Source organism: Aplidium turbinatum, chromosome 15, assembly GCF_918807975.1.
Source record: "Aplidium turbinatum chromosome 15, kaAplTurb1.1, whole genome shotgun sequence".
NCBI classification, from domain to species: domain Eukaryota; kingdom Metazoa; phylum Chordata; class Ascidiacea; order Aplousobranchia; family Polyclinidae; genus Aplidium; species Aplidium turbinatum.
Genome location: NC_137486.1, coordinates 11,502,613 through 11,525,430, shown reverse-complemented (window position 1 = coordinate 11,525,430; position 22,818 = coordinate 11,502,613). Strand labels below are relative to the sequence as shown.

General features: G+C 37.1%; 1 protein-coding gene across 3 annotated transcripts; it reads right to left on the bottom strand.

Annotated features, from left to right (window-relative positions):
• Window positions 1–108: 108 nt before the first annotated feature.
• Window positions 109–11,732, bottom strand: LOC145784560 (nociceptin receptor-like). 3 transcript variants are annotated; one of them, XM_082596403.1, is made up of 9 exons: window positions 11,613–11,732; window positions 10,730–10,865; window positions 7,860–8,022; window positions 7,144–7,319; window positions 6,280–6,390; window positions 5,592–5,910; window positions 3,006–3,194; window positions 2,437–2,549; window positions 109–2,239 (listed from the first exon to the last, which is right to left on the bottom strand). In XM_082596403.1, the coding sequence occupies exons 1-9, from the start codon at window positions 11,641–11,643 to the stop codon at window positions 2,053–2,055; spliced, it is 1,425 nt and encodes a 474-aa protein (XP_082452529.1). In that variant the 5' UTR covers window positions 11,644–11,732; the 3' UTR covers window positions 109–2,052. The 3 variants fall into 3 exon arrangements, with proteins under 3 accessions (XP_082452529.1, XP_082452530.1, XP_082452532.1); XM_082596404.1 differs by having other exon boundaries at window positions 6,280–6,387; XM_082596406.1 differs by lacking the exon at window positions 10,730–10,865 and having other exon boundaries at window positions 11,613–11,648.
• Window positions 11,733–22,818: the final 11,086 nt, after the last annotated feature.

Genomic DNA, 22,818 nt, shown 5'->3' with positions numbered 1-22,818 from the left:
TTACGTTTGTTATCAGTATCTTGTTCGTTTTAAATGCAAAATCTCTGCGAAGATATATGGTTATCAATCTCGTAGAACGCAACCTCAAGAAAATCATGCGCAGCCAACACCACTGATCACATTTATTACATACACTACTGATCACATTTACTAAATGTTACCAACACAGCTTGAAATTGCAAAAATCTGTTACGTAGGTTATAGCCCACTGCAACATACATCTTTTCACACAAGTCACATGCATATTTTTTAAAGCTATAATATAAAAAACGAACAGTAAAAGAGTATAAAAGTAGGCCTTAACACAGAAGTTGCAGGCTACAAGTCATATTGAAGGAAGTATTGAAACCAGGATTCGAGAAGCCAAAGTTGGCGTTAAATTTCAACAGCTTAAACCTTAAGCAGACGGGATATGATTTTTCTAATGTAGAAGTTGGTTGGTTGGTTTTGGAATCTTTATCCTCTGACTGACAAAGCCTTGATAGGTTATTCCTGGTAGTTTCGCATACTTGTAGAGGCTCTTGACGCAGGGCCGGTTACCGAGATTGACAGAGTGAAGTTTTCCGATTGTTGAAGTGTTGTTCCCGGGGAATTATTCCATTCACTATAGGTGCCGCTGAATAGAAAGCTGTCCTTGGAATGCGTTGCTCAAGTGCACACCCCGAAAGGCGAACCAGCGCCGTGTGATCTTGAGCCGGGCGTGTAACCACTGAGCTATCGGGCGGACTGAGAAGTCAATCAATCATCAATCATTTTATTTTTCATTAACAAGTCCGGGACGAAAAATATACTAACTACAAAAATCGATATAGACCTACCAGCACGTTAATGAACGGGAAAAGGTGGCAAGATCTTGAAAGGTTTAAAACGTGCCTGAATGGAAAATCATGTAGTAGGCTATATATCAGTAGTTAGCACGGCCACAAGGCCCAAGTCTATCCGATAGTAGACCCACAACACTGGCCGTCAACTTTTGCAGGTTGGAGTATGAAAATAAAGGCACAATTGTGTCATCTTTGAATCATTTCGAAAAGACCTTTATGTTTACATGGATCAACATAGAACATTGAATGAAATTGGCTTAAGCCTCGGCTACACTGAAGAAACATCTTGATAAGACACACATTTTATACATTCATTGAGGTACGAAAGACAAATCTTCTAATGTAAGTCTGCAACTTTGCATACGAAATGCTTTGACAGTGGTAGGCAATTGTTTCACAAAAGTGGTATTGAAATCAAAGAAAGACAGTAGTTTTACTATCACTGCAGTGTGACATATTTTGTTGTCACACCGTATAGTCATATAAGCAATAGTCCGTAGCCTTTGACATAGGCCTACTGCAAATATTAAAAACCAAATTATTAAATTTACCATTACAAATCTAAATGCAATACAAAAGCCAGTAGCGGATCTACCTATTAAGGCAATTGGTCACTTATTGCCCCCCAAAAATTTGAAAAATAAATGCACTTTTTTCTGATTTTACAAAATTTTCTTGCTCTTCACGCTCGCTCAATTTTGGTTAAGTAGGCTACAGAGCGTCGGAATGGCCCGTTTCGGTGAGTCCGATTCGGTGAGTCTGATTCGGTGAGTCCGATTCGGTGAGTCCGATCCCTTAACGGGGGATTTTTTCAATTTTTTTTTTTAAATTATCCGGTACCGTAGCCTAATTATCATTGCCGTTTTAGGGTTAGGGGTTAGGAGTTAGGGTTAGGGGTTAGAGGTTAGGAACTCACCGAATCAGACTCACCGAATCGGACTCACCGAATAGTAGCAGACCCACAGAGCGTAGGCTACGTTTTAAAGAAAACGTTTTATTGGTCAAAAATATGTAAAAAGCGACTAAAAGAAGATACTATTTTGGGTGGAAATCACCCACACCCTCACTAAATCCTTGCATCTTCTACCTTCAATGTTGATATATTTCGTCCATTTCCTCCTAGAAATTTTGCTTTGTCAGAATTATCGTGTTGCAACAAATTGTTTCTATACAGTAGATCCGCTAATGACCATAAATACTTTGACAAGCGGTTTTCAAGAGTAGGACCCTACTGGACGTGACTTTCATTTTCATGAGTTACGACTGCTTTTGTGGAAAAGGCAGTAGTCCGAGTCTTCGGAGATTCCTTTGATTTCCGTGTGCGATTATTTCTTTGCTCTTCGTTGGAATTATGACTTTGATGTCTACTTTTCTTGAAAAACATACCTTGCAGCGTTGGTGCTTGCTTAAGAGTCCTGCAAACCAGGAGAAATAGTTATTTCCAAAATACTAAAGTATCTATCAAAGGTTTCATTTGCACTAACTTAGTTAATCGTGAAATTAAACGATTTACAGCATTAGGCTACTTAGCTTACATCGGGCCGCAGAAAAGTTTTAGGCCTAATATATATAGGCTGGCTGCACATTAACACTGTCCAAGTGTCCAACCTACCTCCATCTTCGCGCCAGTCCCGGTCCCAAGCAGCTGTATAAATAAGGATTCAAGGCAGAGTTTAAAAGTGCCAACATATTACCCACCACAGATAAAGTTCGACATGTTTTTCCCTGCGACGTAAAAAAAATAGCATTTTAGCAAAATGTTTGCATCATGAATTATGAATTCCGTTTTGCGTCGGGTTGTCCACAAGTTGATGACATCAGTCCGCCCCGTTAGCTCGGTTGGTTAGCGCGTGACTTCTGGAACGAAGAAGCTTCAAGATCAAGCAGCGCTAGTTCGATTCTCCTAGTGTGCACTTGAGCAACGCACGTTAAGGAGAACTGTTCTCTATTTAGCGGCATCTAATGGATGGAATAATTTCCCGGCAACAAGACTTCAACAATCAGAATCTTCACTCTGTCAATCTCGGTGACCCGGCCTGCGTCAGTGATGCAAAGCCTCTACAAGTATGCAAAGCCGCGAGGATTAAGCTCTGCAAGAAGCTTTCCCTGTCCGAGGATAAAGATTCAATCAATCAATCAATCACGATAGAGAATCTACTGTATGAAAAGTCGAAAACTCACCGTAGCTTGTATTCCCTCAAGCTTTGCAAGATGAAACGCATAAAATGGAGTCCAGCATATCATGAAACTTAACACCAATGAAGCGCACATGATCGTTACACGTCTACGGTCATTGTGAATGCGATTTGCTGTTCTCACTTTTGTAGTTTCAATGTGATGTGCAATCAAGCCGTAGAATACACAAATAACCTGTAGCAAATAAACCCCAGTTGTATTGCTTGTGGTCTGTGGGTCACTTTTCCACAGGGCACAGACTGAATTGCAACAAGTCGATTAACGAGAAATAAAAATCGTTCAGAAGCAAACGAACATAAAACAGAAGGTTGACTAATGACTGTACATTTTAACTCATCATTACAGACAGAGATGGGCAAGATCACCAGTATTGGTGATCTTCAAGATCAAGATCACCAAGAATAGGTGGTCTTGAAGATCAAGATCGTGATCTTGAAGATCAAGATCATTTTCAAGATCACTTTTTGTATACTTGAAAAAAAAAATGAAGTTTTTGATCAATGATGTTGCAAAAAATAATTACTATAAGCAACCTGGGTAAAGGTATATAGTTGGTATTGCCAACTTTTAGTTTTAACTACTCGATCGCTGGCCTAAGAATTGTAATAAGTTAGTGACTGTTGCTATTAGGTCTATCAATCGTTATCGTAGTTTGTGGAAAATCGCAACGTCACACCCAAAGCCGAAGGTAACTAATTACAGTACAGAAAAGTCACAAAATTTTCAATTAGTTTTATACTTTTTATTTATAATAAATAAATAAAAATAAATTTTGAGCTACCGGTACATCATTTTTTACGAAATTTTTGTCTGGTCCGTGTGGGAGTTTTTATTTGTGTTACTAAGTAGTTTTAACTTTCACTGCATTATGTCTGTAGCGCCCTGCGTTTTCACTTTAGGTCTTTTCAATCTTCCTTAACGCTTGTTACCGCCTTGATATCATTGTTCTGTTGCATATATGTAATGTTACTCTGTAAGTCAACCAATTCAGGTAGTTTGGCAAGTATGCTTCGGGCTTCCTGAAGTATGATTAGGAATTTGCTTACCTCTGAAGAAATCGTTCGCCAATCAGCTAAAAGCATTCTTACAACCTGTAGCTTCAATCACATATGCGTAGTTTTCGTCTTTTCAACGTTATAGCTTACAGATGTTTCATTCCTCAGCGACTATGTATATCGCGTTTTGGCCAACCATTCGACAGACAGAGAATTTTAGTTTTGGTGTAAAGGATATGGTACTTGTAATCGAGAACTTTACTAGACCTTTACTGTAATAGATTTTACTTTACTATTCAACTATATTATTGGAGACGATTCAAGAAGGTTCGCTATTATTTTCTGGTTGCAACCAAGCTGGCTATTTGATTTCTGCAAGTTGAAGTTCTATTCTTTGAAAGTTCGGTGTTCTTAGTTCGCTATGTTTAAATTTCTGTTCTCCTGAAAATAGTGGATCAATTAATAAACGACGGAGCCTTGGAGAATTCAATCTCGTAGTCAACCATTAGCTGTCAAGCCAGTCAGTAAATAGACAATGTGAAGGCCACCGTGTCCTGGTCATTCCTTGCCAGTCCCAATCTCGTTCTGCCCAGGAATGTCGCCGTCAGCACGGACGGCAGCATATGAGCGCGCGCACTAACCGACGCGTCCGCTACATGTCAATGTTTATTGCACCATTTACCCATCTGGCAATCTTGATACTGTAGTCTGCTATCAAAAAAGTTCAGACGTTTGTGGTCAGACAAACCGCTCCATACTCAGACCCTAAACAAGCCTTGGTCAGGTTGATTTGCTGCAATAAACCACTTTACATGACCAAAGTCGGCTAGAGTCCAGATTTTTTAACACCGCCATTCTAGACTTTTGAAACATCTAAAATTGGGTCAAAAAAAGCAAACATTTCTTTAAAACTCACACATGGAAATTGTGAACAAAGTTAAATCATTTTTTATTATGCGTCAACATAAAGTACACGGAAGTTGACTTCTTTAATATGACCAACACAGAAAACTTTTTCAATTTTGAAATGGCAACACTGACCAGAATAGTTGGAGACTAAGTTAAATCGTCTTTTGTTGGACACATATCATATTAACAGTGGCTTAATGTTAGTAGTTGCCACTAAAACTACTTTGTACAGTACGAGTTCTAAAAAAATGCCTCTATCTAGTAAGTAAACTTCAATTCTAAAGTGATCTTGATCTTACTGTTCTGCAAGATCAAGATCACACAAAAAAAAGTGATCTTAGATCAAGATCACCAAAAAAAAGTGATCTTGAAGATCAAGATCAAGATCACGATCTTTAACTTCAAGATCACTTGTGATCTTCAGGATCAAGATCACGCCCATCTCTGACTACAGACCTATATAGTTTTGATTGTTTCATACCCTCATGCCAGGCTGAAAGAACAATATGTTCAAAAAAATTAAACATCTTTAGATTATTAAAAGCTTTATACTTGAATACCATAAAAAAAACACCAACGCACAGAAATATTACAAAAACTAACTTGAAAAGCAAATTTAAATTTGTCAGTGTACTTGTAACATGTCAGAGAAAGCCTGCATACTTACTATGAGTGGAAGAAGAAACATCACTGAGAAATTGAAAGCAATAAAGGCTGTCCATCCTGGCGGTTCGTTGACATAATTACAATCTTGTTGAAGAATATCATTTGGGTTTACGGGCTCATCGGGAAAGACGCCAGGCGTGTTTATGCTTTCATTGATAGCTGTTTCATTTACGTTGATGTACGAATAATCCGGGTTAAAAAAAGTAGTCGATGTCGCGTTTTCCACAGAAACAGAATCCGTATTGTTGTCATCAGGATTTTCGTAATAAAAAAATCCACTTCCATTTTCGTCACCAGAACCTGTCTCCTCTTCATTTTTCCTTAAAAGCAAAAACATCGTTGCGCATTAGGCAGAACCACAAGCAGAACATAAGATTTAAAAACAGCCTATACGTATTATGTGGCCAATAAAGGCCTGAACAATTTCTTTCATCGGACAATACATTTTGTATTTAACTATAATGCGACTGTTGGAATGATTTTAAAGAAATAGTGACCTCACAGCAACCACGTGACCTACCTTCCACTGGAGTTTACTTTGATGTACGGCGCAAATGAAAACTAAAGCAGCTACAAATGAAATTACGAATAGGGTGAGGCTAACTCAATTAAAAAGCTACATCAAACTCAGCAGACCAATTAGTGTCATTGCAATTGGGAATTGGTTTGTTGATGTTGAGTAGTCTTACCTACAAGCATTGCCACCCCCATCGCCAATCACTTCCCTGCATAGTTCCAAATCTTCAATTCCTTGCTCTATGCAAAAAGCGTCAATATCTCGTTCTGGCGGAAATACGCTTCTACAAAAAATATTTTATTGGTTTTCACGCTAGAACAGTTGTGATTTTTCAAATTACTTGAAACCGCTATCGTCATACGCTACAATGCTAAAGTCTACTCCCAGACAACCACTTTATCTGGTTAAGATATTTGCCGGATCGGGTACGGATCTGCCATATCTTTACCAGATCTGAACCAAATAAAGTGACAGTTTGGGGAGCTGCTGTTACGTTTGCAGACATCATCCGAACCAGGTACGAATCTCGATTTAAAAACTCCCGAAACTCATAGGTTACAAAGTTATGTCCTTCAGAGAACAAAACCTATTTTGAACTTGAGGTAAAAACTTTCTGGCAAAGCACTTCAGTTTGAAACGGTAATAAGCAATATAAGCATTTCGGTTGACTTTTTACAATTTATCATTCAATAGCATTAGATCATACTTCAGAGTCCTCAACAAATAAACTTGAAACTTTTACAAACTTTTCTTATAAATTTATGAGGACTAAATTAAAGAATATAAATTGCCAGAGCGCGAAAGAGTAAACCACCTCTTTGGCAAGTTAAATTAAAAAAAAAATTGGTTTATCTTGCCAGTTTTGGACTAAAAGAAAAACGCGATCTACTAAATCAAAACTGTGGAAACTAGGCATCCTTCAGAGGCATATGCTCTCTGCTGGTATAATCTGTCATAGTTAGACTACCTCACTGAGTCACTGTCTGTAAAATCTAAATCTACTGTATAAGCCACTGTATGTATATCTAATACTTACGTGCAAATGCAATTCATGTTATTTGTAGAAGAAAATATCATCACTGGTACGGTTAGCAATAAGGCTATGCTCCAAACACAGAGTGAGATGATAAAAGCAGACTTCCTTTTTCTTAGAGTGTGAAAGACATCCGTGAAAATGAGGCATATTGCTGCATATCTATCAATGCTCATGACCTGTAATATTATTTTCTGTTGATTTAAAATTAGAAACGAATAGCCTCATACAATATAATCAACGTAGCGTTGTTACAATTTTCTGCAACAGAGCTTCATTGATATACAGCATTTCCACTTGTTTATAGGTAAAAGAGTTTCTATAAAAAGCTGAAACGGTACGTTAGCAAAAAGATCGCGCTTGTAACAACAATTTTGTCACGTAGGCGTAGGCTACTATGGATGTGGCCATATTGTCAATCACTGGTTGGTGCATCATCAAGACCGCAGGTGAGGTGTGCACACCGCACGATTGTATTACTACGACTGTGAACTTAAAAGACAAAGTAGGCTATCCCATGTTCATACATTATTTGTTCGAGGAACTGTTTCTGAACATCTTTAAAACCAAATGTTGTTAGAGTACAGCTCCATCTTGTGAAAAGGTTTGCAGTGAGATTTCTTGTAAAACTTTTTGCTAATAAACGCGCTGCCTATCTGCTATCAGCAGTCACCACCGTTTTATAACAGTTTTAACAAAAAATATATAATACGCCTCACCATTAAGAACATTATCGAGGCGTAAAAATTGAGATAAAATACAGTTTGTTTTGCTTTGCACAGCCACTCTGCATAGTTCCATTGACCTTCTAGCGCCTCAGTGGCTTGAAATGGGAGCGTCACCATGAGCAGGGCACCAGCGAGGCAGAGTTGCAATACATACCTGCAAAAATGTGATCTGGTTGTTTATTTTGAAGTGTTTTATTTTGTAGGCTAATAAGATGTTCATATATTTTTTATCAATTTAAGTAACTACGAAATTCGTTTTCTTCACTGCTCTATTCGAAATACAGTCCAAATCCAAAACAGTCTCCTACAAGTTAGCAGTTGTGAACTTAGCAAGCGTGAACTGAGCAAGCGACAACTGAGCAAGTGACAACTGAGCTAGCAACATTTCGGCAAGTGGCTGAAGTTTGTAAATGATTAAACTGATTGAGTAACAACTGAGCAAGCCATAACACAAGTCAGCAAATTCAGTTTGGCGATGTTCCAAGCGATGACCAAGCAAGTCCGACATGAACAAGTAAATCTCTATAGCTGAATTGGCAGTAGGCCTAGCTGAAATGCAATTGCTGAGTTGAAGCACTTGTTGAGTTGCTGCGTGCTGAGTGATCCGACGACCAACCAAAATGCCAAAATCTCACTAGAAAATGATTTTGTCATTGTTTATTTTTCAGCTTCCCACTACGATTTTAGTTTCAATTGTAGGCTACACATGACTAAGCCTAATAAAATGCCTGATAGTGATACTGTTTGCAACTTTTTGTAAGACAATTTTTGAAATTTCAATAGCAATGCAACTCATAAACCTACTACGTGTGCAATGTTGATCTCGTGTGTTTTTCTATAAAAACTGCAACTACTTCGTCGGTTCATTTTCTGCAAATTTTGTCATGCATTCCGGTTAACCGTCAGACACTTTTTATGCGTTTTGCATTCGTTTTGAAAAAGGAGTTTGCATGTTGTTCTAACAGATAAGCTTTTGAACGGTTTGATGATATATGCACTTATGCAGGGTCGTTTAGAGAATAATTTTGGCCCTGTACCAATAAAATCTTTGGGCACCAAGTCAAGACACTTCTAAGAAAAACGAGTTAAATCCAAAGAAACGCGATGGTATCATAAAGTTCCGCGCCCTTGGAAAGGTTACGGGCCCCTTAAATCATCCCGGGCCCGAGTTTAAAAGCACCTCCTGGACCCCTGTAGACGCTACTGGGTAGCATGATTTTACGTGCAAACTACACGTCACGAAAGCACGTGATGCAAACTGTTTGAAAAACATTTCTGACGTGTTTTACGTCATACCCACAGAATTGGTTAAACTCCCAAGTGTACGTGAAAAGGCAAAAATTAAACATTTATGCAATACTTATTTTATTATTCAGACTTGCAATGAAAGTGGCTTTGTTGATTATACATACAGAGATTTCTCTTTTGACAATGCATTAAACTTCATCAGACTAAAAAAAAATTACTCCTAATAAAAACACTTTACTTTTTATAGCCTACTGAATAGTAAAACAGTCACTGAATTGAATTTTTGATACTCCAACCTCTGGGCTATTGCACGTCTTTTCAAGCGTTCTTTTTACTTCAGCAACTCAGATAAACCTCCTACATCAATCATTTAACTCATATGGCTCATGTAAAATCTTTTATAAAGTCAGTTAATGTCAACGGGGCTAAACCTACACCCGCGATGTTATAATGCAACATTTATTGACTGAATTGTAGAAGGCAACGCCATCTTCCGTTACGGTTGCAATGGTTTTTGTTTATGTAATGTATGTATGAAATGGCACATTTTAAGTGCAAGCTACTGTGCACAATTTTAGTGTTGTAACGAGGTATTGATTTGCTGTTTACGACATGTAGGCCTATCAAGACATACCTAACCTATTAGAAATATAGGGGAAAATGAAAACTTGCTATTACTGCTATATCATGGCAGGAATTTCAAACTCCTCTAGGTCAAGCAATCATCAATATTTCAAATGACATGTAACTTCCGCTGCAATAGTCAGTAAAACTTGTGTGACTACTGGATATCCGAACTAAACTTTAGGTTAGACAATCAAAATTTAAAACTTCCCCTAATTAAGTTTTTTTGCAAAAGTTGTCTTTTTATTGTTTCATCGTACCGTGACAACTTGGGTGTTTACTGCAAGATTTGCTTACCTACGGTGTCACCAGAGGGAAATTCCAGAAGTTGAAATAAAAAGAAGATTGCCACTTACTATTTTAAGCTTTTCTAAAACAGTGATTCTCATTTACGTTGCATACACTTGAAAGAATCTACAAATCCAAGTGCTTTGCAAGAAAAACAATAATTGTTCAAAACACCGTTGAAATGCTGTTTCTTTGAAGGCTGTGTTTCTGAAATCGTACCAAAACGAATCGGCATTCGGCAAGTCGAGTTTGTTTGTTATATATTGAATGATTCGTATTCAAGTAAAAAATCTATGACTTCTGTTGAATCAGCATAAGTCTCAGTAACAACGCAATTGCCCTTTTAACTATGTGTTTGTTTATGATTAAATATTTTTTTGATTGCACCATTCTTCAGTTAATGTGAATACTAAATAGCCTACTAATAAACCCATGGCAGTTGGTAAATTTTATGAATTAAGTAACACGAACTTGATATTGTACTGTTGGCTATATAATAGCTTGTATATGAACTTAATATTATGCCCACGAGCCAAAAGAGAATCGAGTCGATATTCTCGAGCTTCGATGCGGAGACGGCTCCCAGACCATCATAAATTGTACTCTCTTGAATTGCAGCGCATTATTTAGGATAGATAAAGCCATCGAGTAACGTTCATCCCCATAACATATCAAAACAAGATAGTAAACCACCCACTTACCAATGAGTAACTGATTTGTTGTATTCTTTCAATATCACTATGCTGAATATGACAGCTATATTAGCGATCAAGCCAAAAGCGCAAATGAGTAGCGTAACGACCACTTTGGCAAGAGTTTGTGCGTGGTCTGAGTCATCTGCAAAGTGAAAATATATCATAAACATACCAACACCATAAGCCCAGGAACAGGCGCGAATCTAAAAGTTTTTTTCGGGGGGGGGCAGAAAATTTAAAAATCAATTAAAAAGAAAGAAAAAGCTAAACAGATATGAAGAATGATACTACGACTGTACGACATATACGATATGCTAGAAAATAGACATTAAAACAACCATTTCATCAATTGTGATGCCGAGGGACTAATATCAGCTGTTTAGAAGCATATCAAACCATTTGATGCGGACACATACAATTTTTCACAAAATTTCGGGGGGGGGGGGGCCGGGCCCCCTGGGCCCCCCCATAAATCCGCGCCTGCCCAGGAACATATGTTGTTTTTTCTGTTGCATATTAAAACTTGTCAGTTATTGAGATGATTTCGATGTTCTGAGTTTTCCATTATTCAACACAGTTGTGAACAAATATTTGGAAAAACTTAAATCCACCTTTGCCAAATGATTTTTGAAAAATGTATTCAACCTTTTTGTCGTGTTTACACAATGGGGTGGCGCAGCGGATAAGGCGCTCGCTTTCTAATCATGCAATCCTGGTTCGACTCCTAGTTGTTGGAGCTGGTTGTTGAAAAACACCGCTCATCTCTCCCTTATAGTGCATGTTGCATGCAAGTGAATTTGTAAAATTCTTCTTGCTGCTTCATTTAGATCGCAAGGTTTTAAATAAAAACTTAATAACAATAATGTCAAACTGCAAAAGTATAACTTACCAGGCGGCAGAAGAGATTCATTAAACTCCATTTTTGAGTTCGAATAGTCAATGCATCCACAATCAGGGCTCGGTGAGAAGTGAAGCTTATATTTCAAATGTAATATCTTTTATAAATTTCTATGCAAGCAATGAAAAAAACAATTTGACGTTCGTATTAATAATTTAATGTTTAAATTATGACGTAGATAACTTATGACGTGGTAACCCATCATGGCAAAATGAAAGCTACGAAAAATATTCGATGAAAGATTTCTCAAAGTGACTACTTTAAAAAAAAAACCAAAAAACTACTTTGAAGGCTTTGACATTATCTCACTCACTACGACTACAATGTCTGCGCACGCATTCAGATAACATCATGACTGAGTAACCAAAACTACTGTGTTGGAATTGGTTTCAATCATTAAAATATAGAAACCGATTGAATGCGAGTCCAGAACAGGGTTACTAATCTACAGCCCGCGGGTCAGAACTGGCCCGTGAAGTTCATGAATCCCAGCTCTCCGAACTGTGCAAAGAATGTGGCATATAGGCACCAGCATAGTGGACATATTGGCACAGTGCACCGAACAAAAATCTGTGTGAACCGTTTATGTATATTGAATTTGCTGTTTCTCGCCCTTGTTTTCTACTAGCACCTTTTGAAAAAAGCTATTTCTGAATGATTAAATGTGGTTTTGAGAGTTGGTGATAAAACAATCATTTTGTTCTCCACAACTCATTCGTCTGCAACAACCGAACGTGGGAACTGTTGCTGACAGCTGGATAAACCACACCCACTGTGTTGAATCATCCTCACAAGCTATAGAAGTGTAGACGGTAGGCCTATTAAACAAAATGTTTATCCGGCACGCTAGTATTTTCTCACAGTCACCTCGCCCCTTGTCAAAAAGATAAGTGGTCTCTGGTCTAGAAGATCAGGGTTTTATATTCTTCAAAGTTCAAACTACCTGTTTTTCGGTTCAGCTCTGTTCCTTTTTGGCCTGACCGAATCCAGCAAAATTGACTTTACCTAAACGTCACTAACTGAAGTTACTGTCTTGAGAGAACCGGTTTTATACAAAACTCCATTTGAAACGATATGGGGTATTTTCTGAGTTCTTTAATGGCTTGATAACAATTATCGTTTTTTATCAAAATGACATAATATGCACTTCCTTCAAAATCAAAACTTTCTGTCTACAGTATCAAGTCGCCACAAAAAAATTTTATGACAGAAAATTATTTCAAGCTTTGTCAACTGACTTCTCAGAACTGCCACTTGTATCCGACATGAAAAAAATTCCCCATATTTTGACGTCGTCATGATTATATTGATTTACCAGTGACAACCAACTATTTATAGCTTTGTATCATTGCAGTGAAATTGTGTATGTTAGCCTGTTCGTGGTGACGCACTGCATGATTGGCATTTCAAAGTGAATATGCTGTGATACGCTGAAAAAGAATAAAGAAAAATACAAAGCTTTTCCATTTTCTCCTAGACGCTTTAGTTCAAACTTTGGCGACATGATTCTTGATTGAATTGCTACGTATCATATTCAACATCATCTTATGAATGGACAACTAGCCGATGGTGTGACTAAATCTTACTTTTTACTTGGAAATATCAGTTTCATTAGGAAGTTTACTAATTTTACCTGATTAAAGTAGCCTACATCAAATTTCCAAGATTTATTTGGTAGTACCAAGAGTTTGTAGCCTGTAATACAAATGCGCAAGCTCATAGAAACCAGGGCTGTGGAGTCGGAGTCATGAAGTCGGCAGGATTTTGGAGTGTCCGGAATCGGAGTCAGAGTCGTTGAAAAAACGGCTGACTCCGACCCTGGTTTGATAAAAAACGATCATCATCATTATGTTCCTTCCTCGTATTGAAGGTTGGATACAATGCGCCATTGTTCTCGACCATGAGCTGTTCGTACTGCATTGTCATAACTTAATTTTGTCCATTTAGTGATGTTAGTTGTCCAAATCATTCTTGGTCTGCCTTTGTTTCTTTCACCGTTAATCTTCCTGTAATCTTTGTAACGAGTTTTGCCTCATTGTGTGTCCGAAATACTTCAATTTTCTTCTTTTGACTATTTGTAAGAGAATTTTGCTTGAATTGAATTTAGATAATGCATCATCGTTAGTGATCTTTTGTTTTCATGAAATTTTTAACATTTGCCTGTATGACCAGAACTCGAAGGCATCGATCCGTTTCTCCATTTTTTGTGACACTGTCCAAGTTTCAGAATTGTATAAAAGGGTTGACCAGATATAGCATTTTAATATCCTTTGACGCATTGATAAATTTAAACTTTGATTGATTAAAACATTTTTCATATTTCCAAATGTAAATCTTTCAATTTCTATCCGTCTTAGAATTTCATAGTCACACTTCCCATCTTCAGTTATTAAATGTATAAGATAGGAAAAAGATTTTACTTTTTGTATACTTTCATTGTCAATTATAATTTGGAGTACTGGAGTGTCTGGTGATTTTGAGATTATCATTGATTTGTTTTTTTTTAGCGTTAATTTTCATATTAATTTCCTTACCAATTGAGTTAACATTGTCCAATATTTTTGAAAATCTTCTTGTGATTCAGTCAATAAACCAGTATCACCAAAAATAGAAGTGTTGGTTCTTCTCTGTTTTCTGAAAGTCGCTATTTCAACTTTGATTGCAAATTTAATAAAGTCAATTTTTAGAAAAATAAAATTTGTCAAAATTTCAGAAAAATCTAGCAACCTTCTAAAATCTGGCAACACTGAAGCCGGAGTCGGCAGGTTATAAACCAAGAAGTCGCAGTCGGAGTCGTATATTTTTGCCCAACTAAACAGCCCTGATAGAAACGCCATTCTGTCAAAATTTTGCAAGTTTCAATTTAAGATTTCTGGAAACGTCACATGCGAAACCACATGTTGGGAGATGCTTGAAAATGCTGCCAGATGTTCTTCGTCCAAATTAACTTTTTAACTACCTCAAAGGCAAATAAATGCTAGCGTGTTAATTAAAACTACCTAGAAGAGCATCCAAAACAATTTTTAACACATTGCAAACAGTATTGCCCGGAAACCTGGGCTAATTGCAAAGACATTAATGCCACAAAAAAAAAATATTACAGCGTATTTTTATCAAAAGATTCATGCAATATTAGAAAAAAAGTTATAATTTCAAGTTGCAAATTTCGCACGGCAATTTGGCTAAATAAAATTTACAATCAACACTGCATTGATGGAGTTGATAAAAATAATAAAATATCGCTGTCCGTTACTATTTTTTTTTTCAATTTCAATTTTGGAGTGGTATTGACAAGCCAGCATTAATATACTTTTGAGTTTTTTCAGCAATGTGTAATAAAGAGAAAAACACTTGGCAAACTGTTTTTACACATTTAAGGCAGTTTCGCATGTCGTGCTTCTGAAAAACCCTGGTTGGATTCAATAGAAATCGAATCTACATGAAGACTAAAAATGTAAACTATTTCTTTCAATATAGAAAAGCGTGCGTATGGTTTTACATACACTTGAAGCGACAACATTGAAATGCAGCTGCTTTGAGTTATTTCAGCTGAAAAACTACTTGACAACCTATATTTAGAACGCTAAAACCAACCTAGTAATAGGTGTTTGCGTGGCCATGGTGTTTGAAAACAAAATTTAATTTGGTATTACAATTATTTGACCAAAAAAACAAATTCTGAATGAAACTAAGACAAAAAACTCTTTGTGAAACCGAAACCAAAATTTATTTTGCTTCGACATTGGTTGCTTGTTTTGTTTCAGCTGCGTGCTTTGGAGTGGTGTTGAACCCGGGTCCTTTCGAACGTCGCGCAAACGTTCTCACCACTTGCCATGCAGTCGGCGGCATTTTGCTCATTCTGAAATGTTCGTCCGTTCTGCTTTTGTTAAGAAGCTTTCAACGAGTCAAAATTAACGAAATAAGTTCACATCGAAACAAACGTTTAAAATCAGTGTCTTTGCTTGTGAGAACGCTTTAAAAAGACTGCACCAGGTGAAATATCTTTGCCGCAGGCTGCAGCTAATTATTCACAACTTTGCAATTTCCTATTCACAGTTACGCAATCACGCCGTACAACTCCTGCGACTTGGGTTGGTGCTGTTATTTCTATTTAACGTTAAGTAAAAGAATCTTCATTGAAAAGATTCTAAATACTCAACTATCTGATGTTGATAACAAGATATCGAATACAGGAAGCAAAACTAATTGGTTTAGTAATGCAACCAGTTTTATCACGTTTTTGTAGCAAATGCGTCACAGTAGCCTACGCTTTGTGCAGTTACATTGACACGATGTAATCTCGCCTACCAAGCTCGTGTTACATGATTTGGATTAACACGCCTAAATAAAGTTTATGTTAAATCAAGCAGAAATCCGACGGAGTTGCATCACTTGTCGTTGCTGTGAATAATGTCAAAGTTGTTTTGGTTTAACAATTTTAAGCTTTCGTTTTAAAAGAGTCAATTTTACAGCTTATTTCTTGAAACGCAGTTCTGGTAAAAGTATTAATACATACACTCCACTTTAAATCATGAAGCTGATTGAAGTATTTTAATTGTAAGCATAAGTGACATCCTCGCAAAAACTAAAACTATTTATATCTTTCTAATTAAACACATGTCTCAGAGGGCTGTGCTGGCGGATGATATTGTTGATAGAAAGTTATAATTTTGTAGTGTACATAAAGCCAAGTTTAGTTGCTTAGTTGAAAAAATACTTAAGTCTTACTTAACTGCTTTTAGAAGTGTTTCCTCTTATCGGCACCATATGTCAACCAATGATAGCCCAAGCACAGGTCCGAAAACTTTGTACTTTTGTTTCGGCCCATTGGAAGAACACTTGAAGGAAAATTTCATCACAGGTGCGTGTGCGACCCCACATATTTATACTTCGTGTGTGAATGCATATTGCATATTCGTGTGCAAACCTGCATATTCATACAGCGCTACATTAGGCTACATTTTTCCTGTTTTTTAAACTTGTCCTTTGGTTTTCCATTTTCACGTAGACCTTTTCCTGTAACAATCATCTCTCATCTCGTAGCAACTTCGAATGCAAAAACCAGGGTAATTCAAACTCTGATTCAGCGTTTTCCAAACTCCATTAACATTTTTGATTTCTTGGTGTGATTTTAAGCAGTAGGCTATATCTTCACTGCCTTTCTTTATGTTTCAAATATGTGAATGTCTGAATTGAAATTTTGCTTCTATTTCCTGCTATTGTATCCTACATTTGCTGAGTAAGCTATTTTTAATGTCTCTGCTAACTCGAGCACAACACCCAAGCAGCTTCGTCTTTCTGGAACAAAATATGCCAATGTTGGTTTTCGTCAACTTCAAGTTTACATTTTCTTTGCAAAAGTTTAAACGTTGTTCAGCCAACTGGAAAGCATGACGAACATTTATTGGCATTTGTGAACAAGTCAAACTATAACGTAACTTAAGCATCGTTCACCGAAGCTGAGCTTGAGCTCACGCTTAGGGGAGGATTGAAACGCTTCTGAACAGCAGTCTACAGGTACAGTACGTGCAGTTTGTTTGCACTCAATCATTGACATATCGACGTAATCTTTCGGCTACGCATTTTCAAAACATTAAAATCTACTCACTTCAAAGCTAAAAATTCAAACTTGTTAGGTAACCCCTTCCGCTCTTTTGTTATGTAACTCAACCAAAACATGTTTTTCTTCTACAGAAATAAACCTACCACTTGTCAGCAACTACGGCAGCGAAATCTAAAACAAGGTAATCATGAACCTTCGATAGGGATATAAAAACTTCATATTTTTTTCGACAAAAAGTTAAAGTCAATAGAATACTGTATGATTAAACTCGAACTTGGAAAACATTGAAAATAAAGAGCTTGAAAATATTTTGTACTCTTAAACAAGTACTTGAATAAATATCTATCCAGTTATTTGAAGTTGAAAAATGTTTTCAAGTGCTTGTTTTGGTAAAAAACTGTTTGTCGTTTTAAATTAAAGGTATAGTGCAGCATTTTGTTTTAATTCGTTTCAAAATTCAAACAATTCCATTTTGTTTTGAGTTTTAAGTTAAAAAAAAAACGCAACACATAATCATCTTGAAACGCAAAACAAACGTGAAAAAATGCACTGGCTGACTGGGTTGACATAGGCTACTTAAGTAACACACTTTGAGAAATAACTAATTTCCGAGGTTGATAAGTTTTTGAAGATTAAAACAAAACGTCTTTTGAAACAAACTTCGTTTTTTTTTAGCGCAAACATCCTGCTCGTGAATTCATTTCGTTTCAAATCACACTTTACGTGGAGAGAAATTTTGCTTCACAGCCAAACGAAGCTTGTTTCAACATAATAATCTTTGTGACACCAGTCAACCTCAGTTAGATTCACTTCATTCTGAATCTTTCGCTTTCAGGCTACGCTTTATGACGTCATACTTGCGACAATTCTAATCACTTTTGTTTCAGCAGTTTAGCCTCGAGCATCACAACTCTTACAATATAATCTTAATCACGTAATAGCCTGCAGTTTGAATTGCAACATGATTGTTTTGGAATAAAATGATCACAATACTGAAACATGAACAAATTTAATGCGCTGGCCACTTCCTTCCTTCTTTAAATCGTGCCCCCAGAAAGAGTAAATCAGCTTTAAAATGCAAGTCGTAGACAGTAGAAACACAGGCACAAATTTGCATTCTCTTTTGATTTTTGAACAAATATTTTTTCACAGTCTCATTCAAGCAATGAAGCTAAGCAACTAAAGAACTAGACCAGCACAATTAAGTTGTCGATGAAAAGAAAAAGTATTGCTTTGTAAGTTTTCGTGCAAAAAGTTACCAACACATGATAATGATATGCTGAAGTTGAATATGCAGCTGGCTTTTTCATTTCATGCGACTAAAGTGTAGATTTTCTTCATTATCAGTTTTGCATCACACTTACAGTGACTGACGTTGCAAACAACATTGGCCAGCCTACAGTGATGGTCACGTGATGTCTCATAAATTGATGAACTTTTCCGCTTGATTTGCAAGAAGACGTTTCTGTATGCAGACCGTATTTTGCAGGTATTGTGGTTACGTCTACCTTGACAAAAAGTCAAGAGCAATTATCACGGTAATTAATCAAATTCAACCTGCCGAAATCGTTTTTTTTAACATATCTCAGCAAAACTGCCTCTTCTTCTAATTACGCTTATTAAATCAGCAGTAGGCAGGTATTTACTCGGGTACTAAAAAAGCTATGAGAGATGAGCTATTTATTGGCCATAACATTTATCCTAGGCTGGAAGAGTTGTCATATATGTCATAGCCGATGTGACCTTTGATAAGCTTCAGTAGATAAGATGCTCAGTTTGTAGATTTTTTTTCAGCGTTCCCTTTATCGCACAGTGTCTAAACGTGTTCTTGGTTGGCTAATTGATTTATTTTGTTGAAAGTTAGATGAAAATGTTATTCGTTGTCTGCCACCGGCAATGGGCATGCCACCGGAGAAAGCCACCACCTGGACCGAGATCTTCGTATTCTTCTTTCCCTATGATGCGTCTGAGAAATTGAGTTGGCTTTGATTTATGCTGTTCATTAATGTTAAATAGTAAAAGACTAAAAATTTTCGTTTAATCTTTGAATTTCTTCTTTCAGAGGGGTGGCTGCCAACCAACAGTCCATAGATTTTTCGGAAATAATGTTTGATTTAATCCCTCAATGCACTAGAGCAGTGGTTCTCAACCTTTTAACAGTGGGGGACCGGCAAACTTTTAAAATAATGTTCGCGGACCGGCAATCAAAGATCGTAGTGAATAGAATGAATATTTGTAACGTTTTGTTAACCAAAGTTGTCGTTGCGCACCATAATGCAAGGTTTTAGCATATGATTTGTATTCAGGACAAAAATTGGAATAAAACTGCAACCTAATCAACTCAAACAGAAAAATGTCAATCCATTTGCATACAAAATCAATGTCAGTGGGAAATTTGTTGCTGTTACGCTGCCAGCATAGCCTATGCCTATGTGAGGAAAACGAGATATCAAAGCAGTTTCTAAAATACGTAGCTCTGTTTCGGCATCCAGGCGATTTCTTTGCTTTGTTATTAAAGCTAGAGATGAAAAAGAATTGTCTTTCTTAAATAGCTAGTTGAAACAATTACCATCAAATCGATTGTGAAGAAAGGGGCGTTCTTCCCGGCTATCAGCACAAGGCTGAGCACTCACTAGTACAGCGAGCAGCTGCGATTCGCCAACCATAACGGTGTAGCTTCCACGCTAGCCATTCAGACCAGTGAGTGCTCAGCCTTGTGCTGATAGCCGGGAAGAACGCCCCTTTCTTCACAATGTCCTCTGCCCTGGCGCCTGCTGGTTTTGTTGGCTCTTTCTTTGTTTCCACAAAGATAAGAGTTAAACTGACTGGTAAAGCGGTGGTCGAATAAATTTGTGGCAGAACACGGTTCGATACTAATGAGCCTAGCCTCATGGGCGAAACACGTGTCTATCGCTGTCAATTCTTGCTACAAATCGGCTGCTGAGAAACATCAAATTGATTGTTTTGAAAGTTATAGGCACGAATTCGTTTGCAAGAGATAACCAGAAGTGTGACAATGATGTTTTTCGAATCTGGACTGCAAAGTAGAAACACAACATATTGTAGGCTAATTCAATCAGACTTTCCTTTTTATGAAGATTAAGGTCGCATGTGTTGACATCATCGATGCATGGATTATTTATTCAAAAGTTTCCATGTCGAGGATCTTCATGTTACACAAAATAATCGTCAAAATTGTTAGCCAGCTCTTTCAAGTGTTGACTCACAATGCTCAGCACGTCTTTTTGTTTTACCACTCCATTTCATCAGCATTTTCCACAGCTAATCGGCTTGTCTTCATTTCATTCCGAAGCGCTAATTTCCGCAAAGTCTTTGAAAAACAAGATCTTTGCTTTCTCAAACTCCGATTCTGGCAAATTTCCATTGCAGGCCTGACTTTATCCCGGAAATTCAAATTTATCTAATTCCAAATTTTCGTCTCCAACGACTTTGAAATTTTTCAAAATCAAGGAAAAAATTCCCCATTTGGTTATGTATTTCTGTGTTCAAAAACTTTTTGAAAACTACACGCAATTTGTCACAAAATATTATCAACGGCACAGAATTAGGTCATCAAAAAGTTCACTTTTATTATCAAGCAATTTTACGTGGAGATATGTCAGTTCTACAGCTGTGCATGTTTTACAGTGCGATCACAATTTTACAATATGCTAATGACTCCACATTAAAACAAGCTTTGCAGAAAGTAAGATCTTCTGCGGACCGGCGGTTAAGAACCACTGCACTAGAGCATTTAGAGCTGTGTCCTTAACGTTGAAACCATTGATACCGCACCACAGCGCGACTAACATAACAATTGTGTATCAAGTTTTTATTTTGTTATTTTTATATAGATTTTTTTTTTCTTGGAAACCTGTTTTTGAGATTTCTTTCACAGTTTCTTCACTTTTAGATTTCTCAAAATATTGCGACCGTGCCAAAACACTTTTCTCATTGAATCGCGCCTCAAATCGCTTTATATCAGACCTGATGTCATCTGATTGTTTTTATCGTTCTGAATACTTTCAATTCTTCCAACGCTCATTGTATTTAAATTTGTAACAGTAGATAGCCCATTTAGTGAGCTTTTAAACCGGCGGCATCCAAAGTGGCTCTCTGTGACCTTTGTACATTTGCAGTTTGTGTATTATTTCGTTGTTTTTGTTTTGGATATAGACAACTTTGTCTGACGCAAATAAATAATAAATAAATAGCGAAACTACGGCTGTAAAAGAAAATCTTGAAGGGAACCATAGCTTTGTCAAAAAAAATTGACATGGAGTTGACAATGTAAAAGCTGAGATTCGGATAATGAAAGACGTGAATAGAGTAGTGTGTTGGGGGCTTGCCTCTCAGAAACTTGTAACAAAATTGCCCTATCTTGGTCACCTTTTTTCGGATTTTTTAGTTTCACCATTGCCATCGAATCTATGAAACATTTCTGCATCAATTGGATAGAGTTTTGACTCCAAACCAAAGTGAAGTTTAAAAGCATTTTTTATCGTTTGGTTTTAAAAGTCTTGGTTCAATTGCTGATCAGGTCTACTACAGTCCAAAAGCACTTTAGTGGGCTACCATTTGTGCTTTTCTTGACAACTTTCTAAATAGGCATTTCGCATTTCCATACAGAACATATCTCTGAGTCGCTATGCAAGTAGAATTCACTTGGAGCCTTGTAGGAAAGTTCCCGCCTACCGGAACCTTTGTTTTTATGTTAATAAAAACTTTAACAATTTTCCTTGACATTGACAAGAAATTGCAACTTTACGCAGTTATAGTGGGCACGCAATTAGGTTACGTTATAGTTTGACTTGTTCACAAATGCCAATAAATGTTCGTCATGCTTTCCAGTTGGCTGAACAACGTTTAAACTTTTGCGAAGAAAATGTAAACTTGAAGTTGACGAAAACCAACATTGGCATACAACGAAGTGGTAAATTTTGATGTCGTTGTTTAGGTTTTCGTCTGGATGTAATGCAAACCACTGACTACTGAGACCTGTGAAACTACATGTGAATAAGCGTTGGCTAGTTCAACCTTAACTGTGGTGCAGTAGCGCACCCAGAAAAAAAGTTAGGGGGGAGGCTAATTCAGAAATGTCGGCCGAGTGAGTTGCGACAATAGTGACAGTAACAATGCCTATCCCTTTGATTAATATTTAAAGGCCCTCACAACCCACCGGTTGCCGAATCATCAGAATCGTTCTTTCAATTAGATTAGAAGTTGTTCTAGTGAACCCATGCTACTAGCATCATCAGCATCCTCATCCCTACGTCCACTCTCGCAATCTTCTATGGATTTCTACTTTTTCGTCATGTACATTGTATAGTATGACAAAATAGAATTAGCTTTCAGTTTGCCAACACAAATAAGTGCGAAAACAACAACTAGCACGAAAACAGTTTGAAACAAAACACAATTTTGTAAACAATGAATTTGATGTGGACGTTTTTCCTCCTTACAAAACATTCAAAATTAGTTCGTATTTTCAACTAAAGTCCCAGGCGCCTTCGTCTCTCTGCTCAAATGTCGTATGCAGTTTTACATGTCCGTGTGATTCGGCATTGACGTACGGTACATCGGTATGTCCACCAGACATTTGACCACGAGAGTACAGGAGCATCTGAACTTTAG

Bases quoted from the DNA above. Each gene is read 5' to 3' on its own strand.
- LOC145784560 (XM_082596403.1), bottom strand. From the start codon at position 11,643: ATGGAGTTTAATGAATCTCTTCTGCCGCCTG. The intron at 6,391-7,143 runs GTAAGTATTAGA...TATTTTTTGTAG, and splicing joins AACATGAATTGCATTTGCAC to AAGCGTATTTCCGCCAGAAC. The intron at 2,240-2,436 runs GTAGGTTGGACA...CCTGGTTTGCAG, and splicing joins GGACTGGCGCGAAGATGGAG to GACTCTTAAGCAAGCACCAA.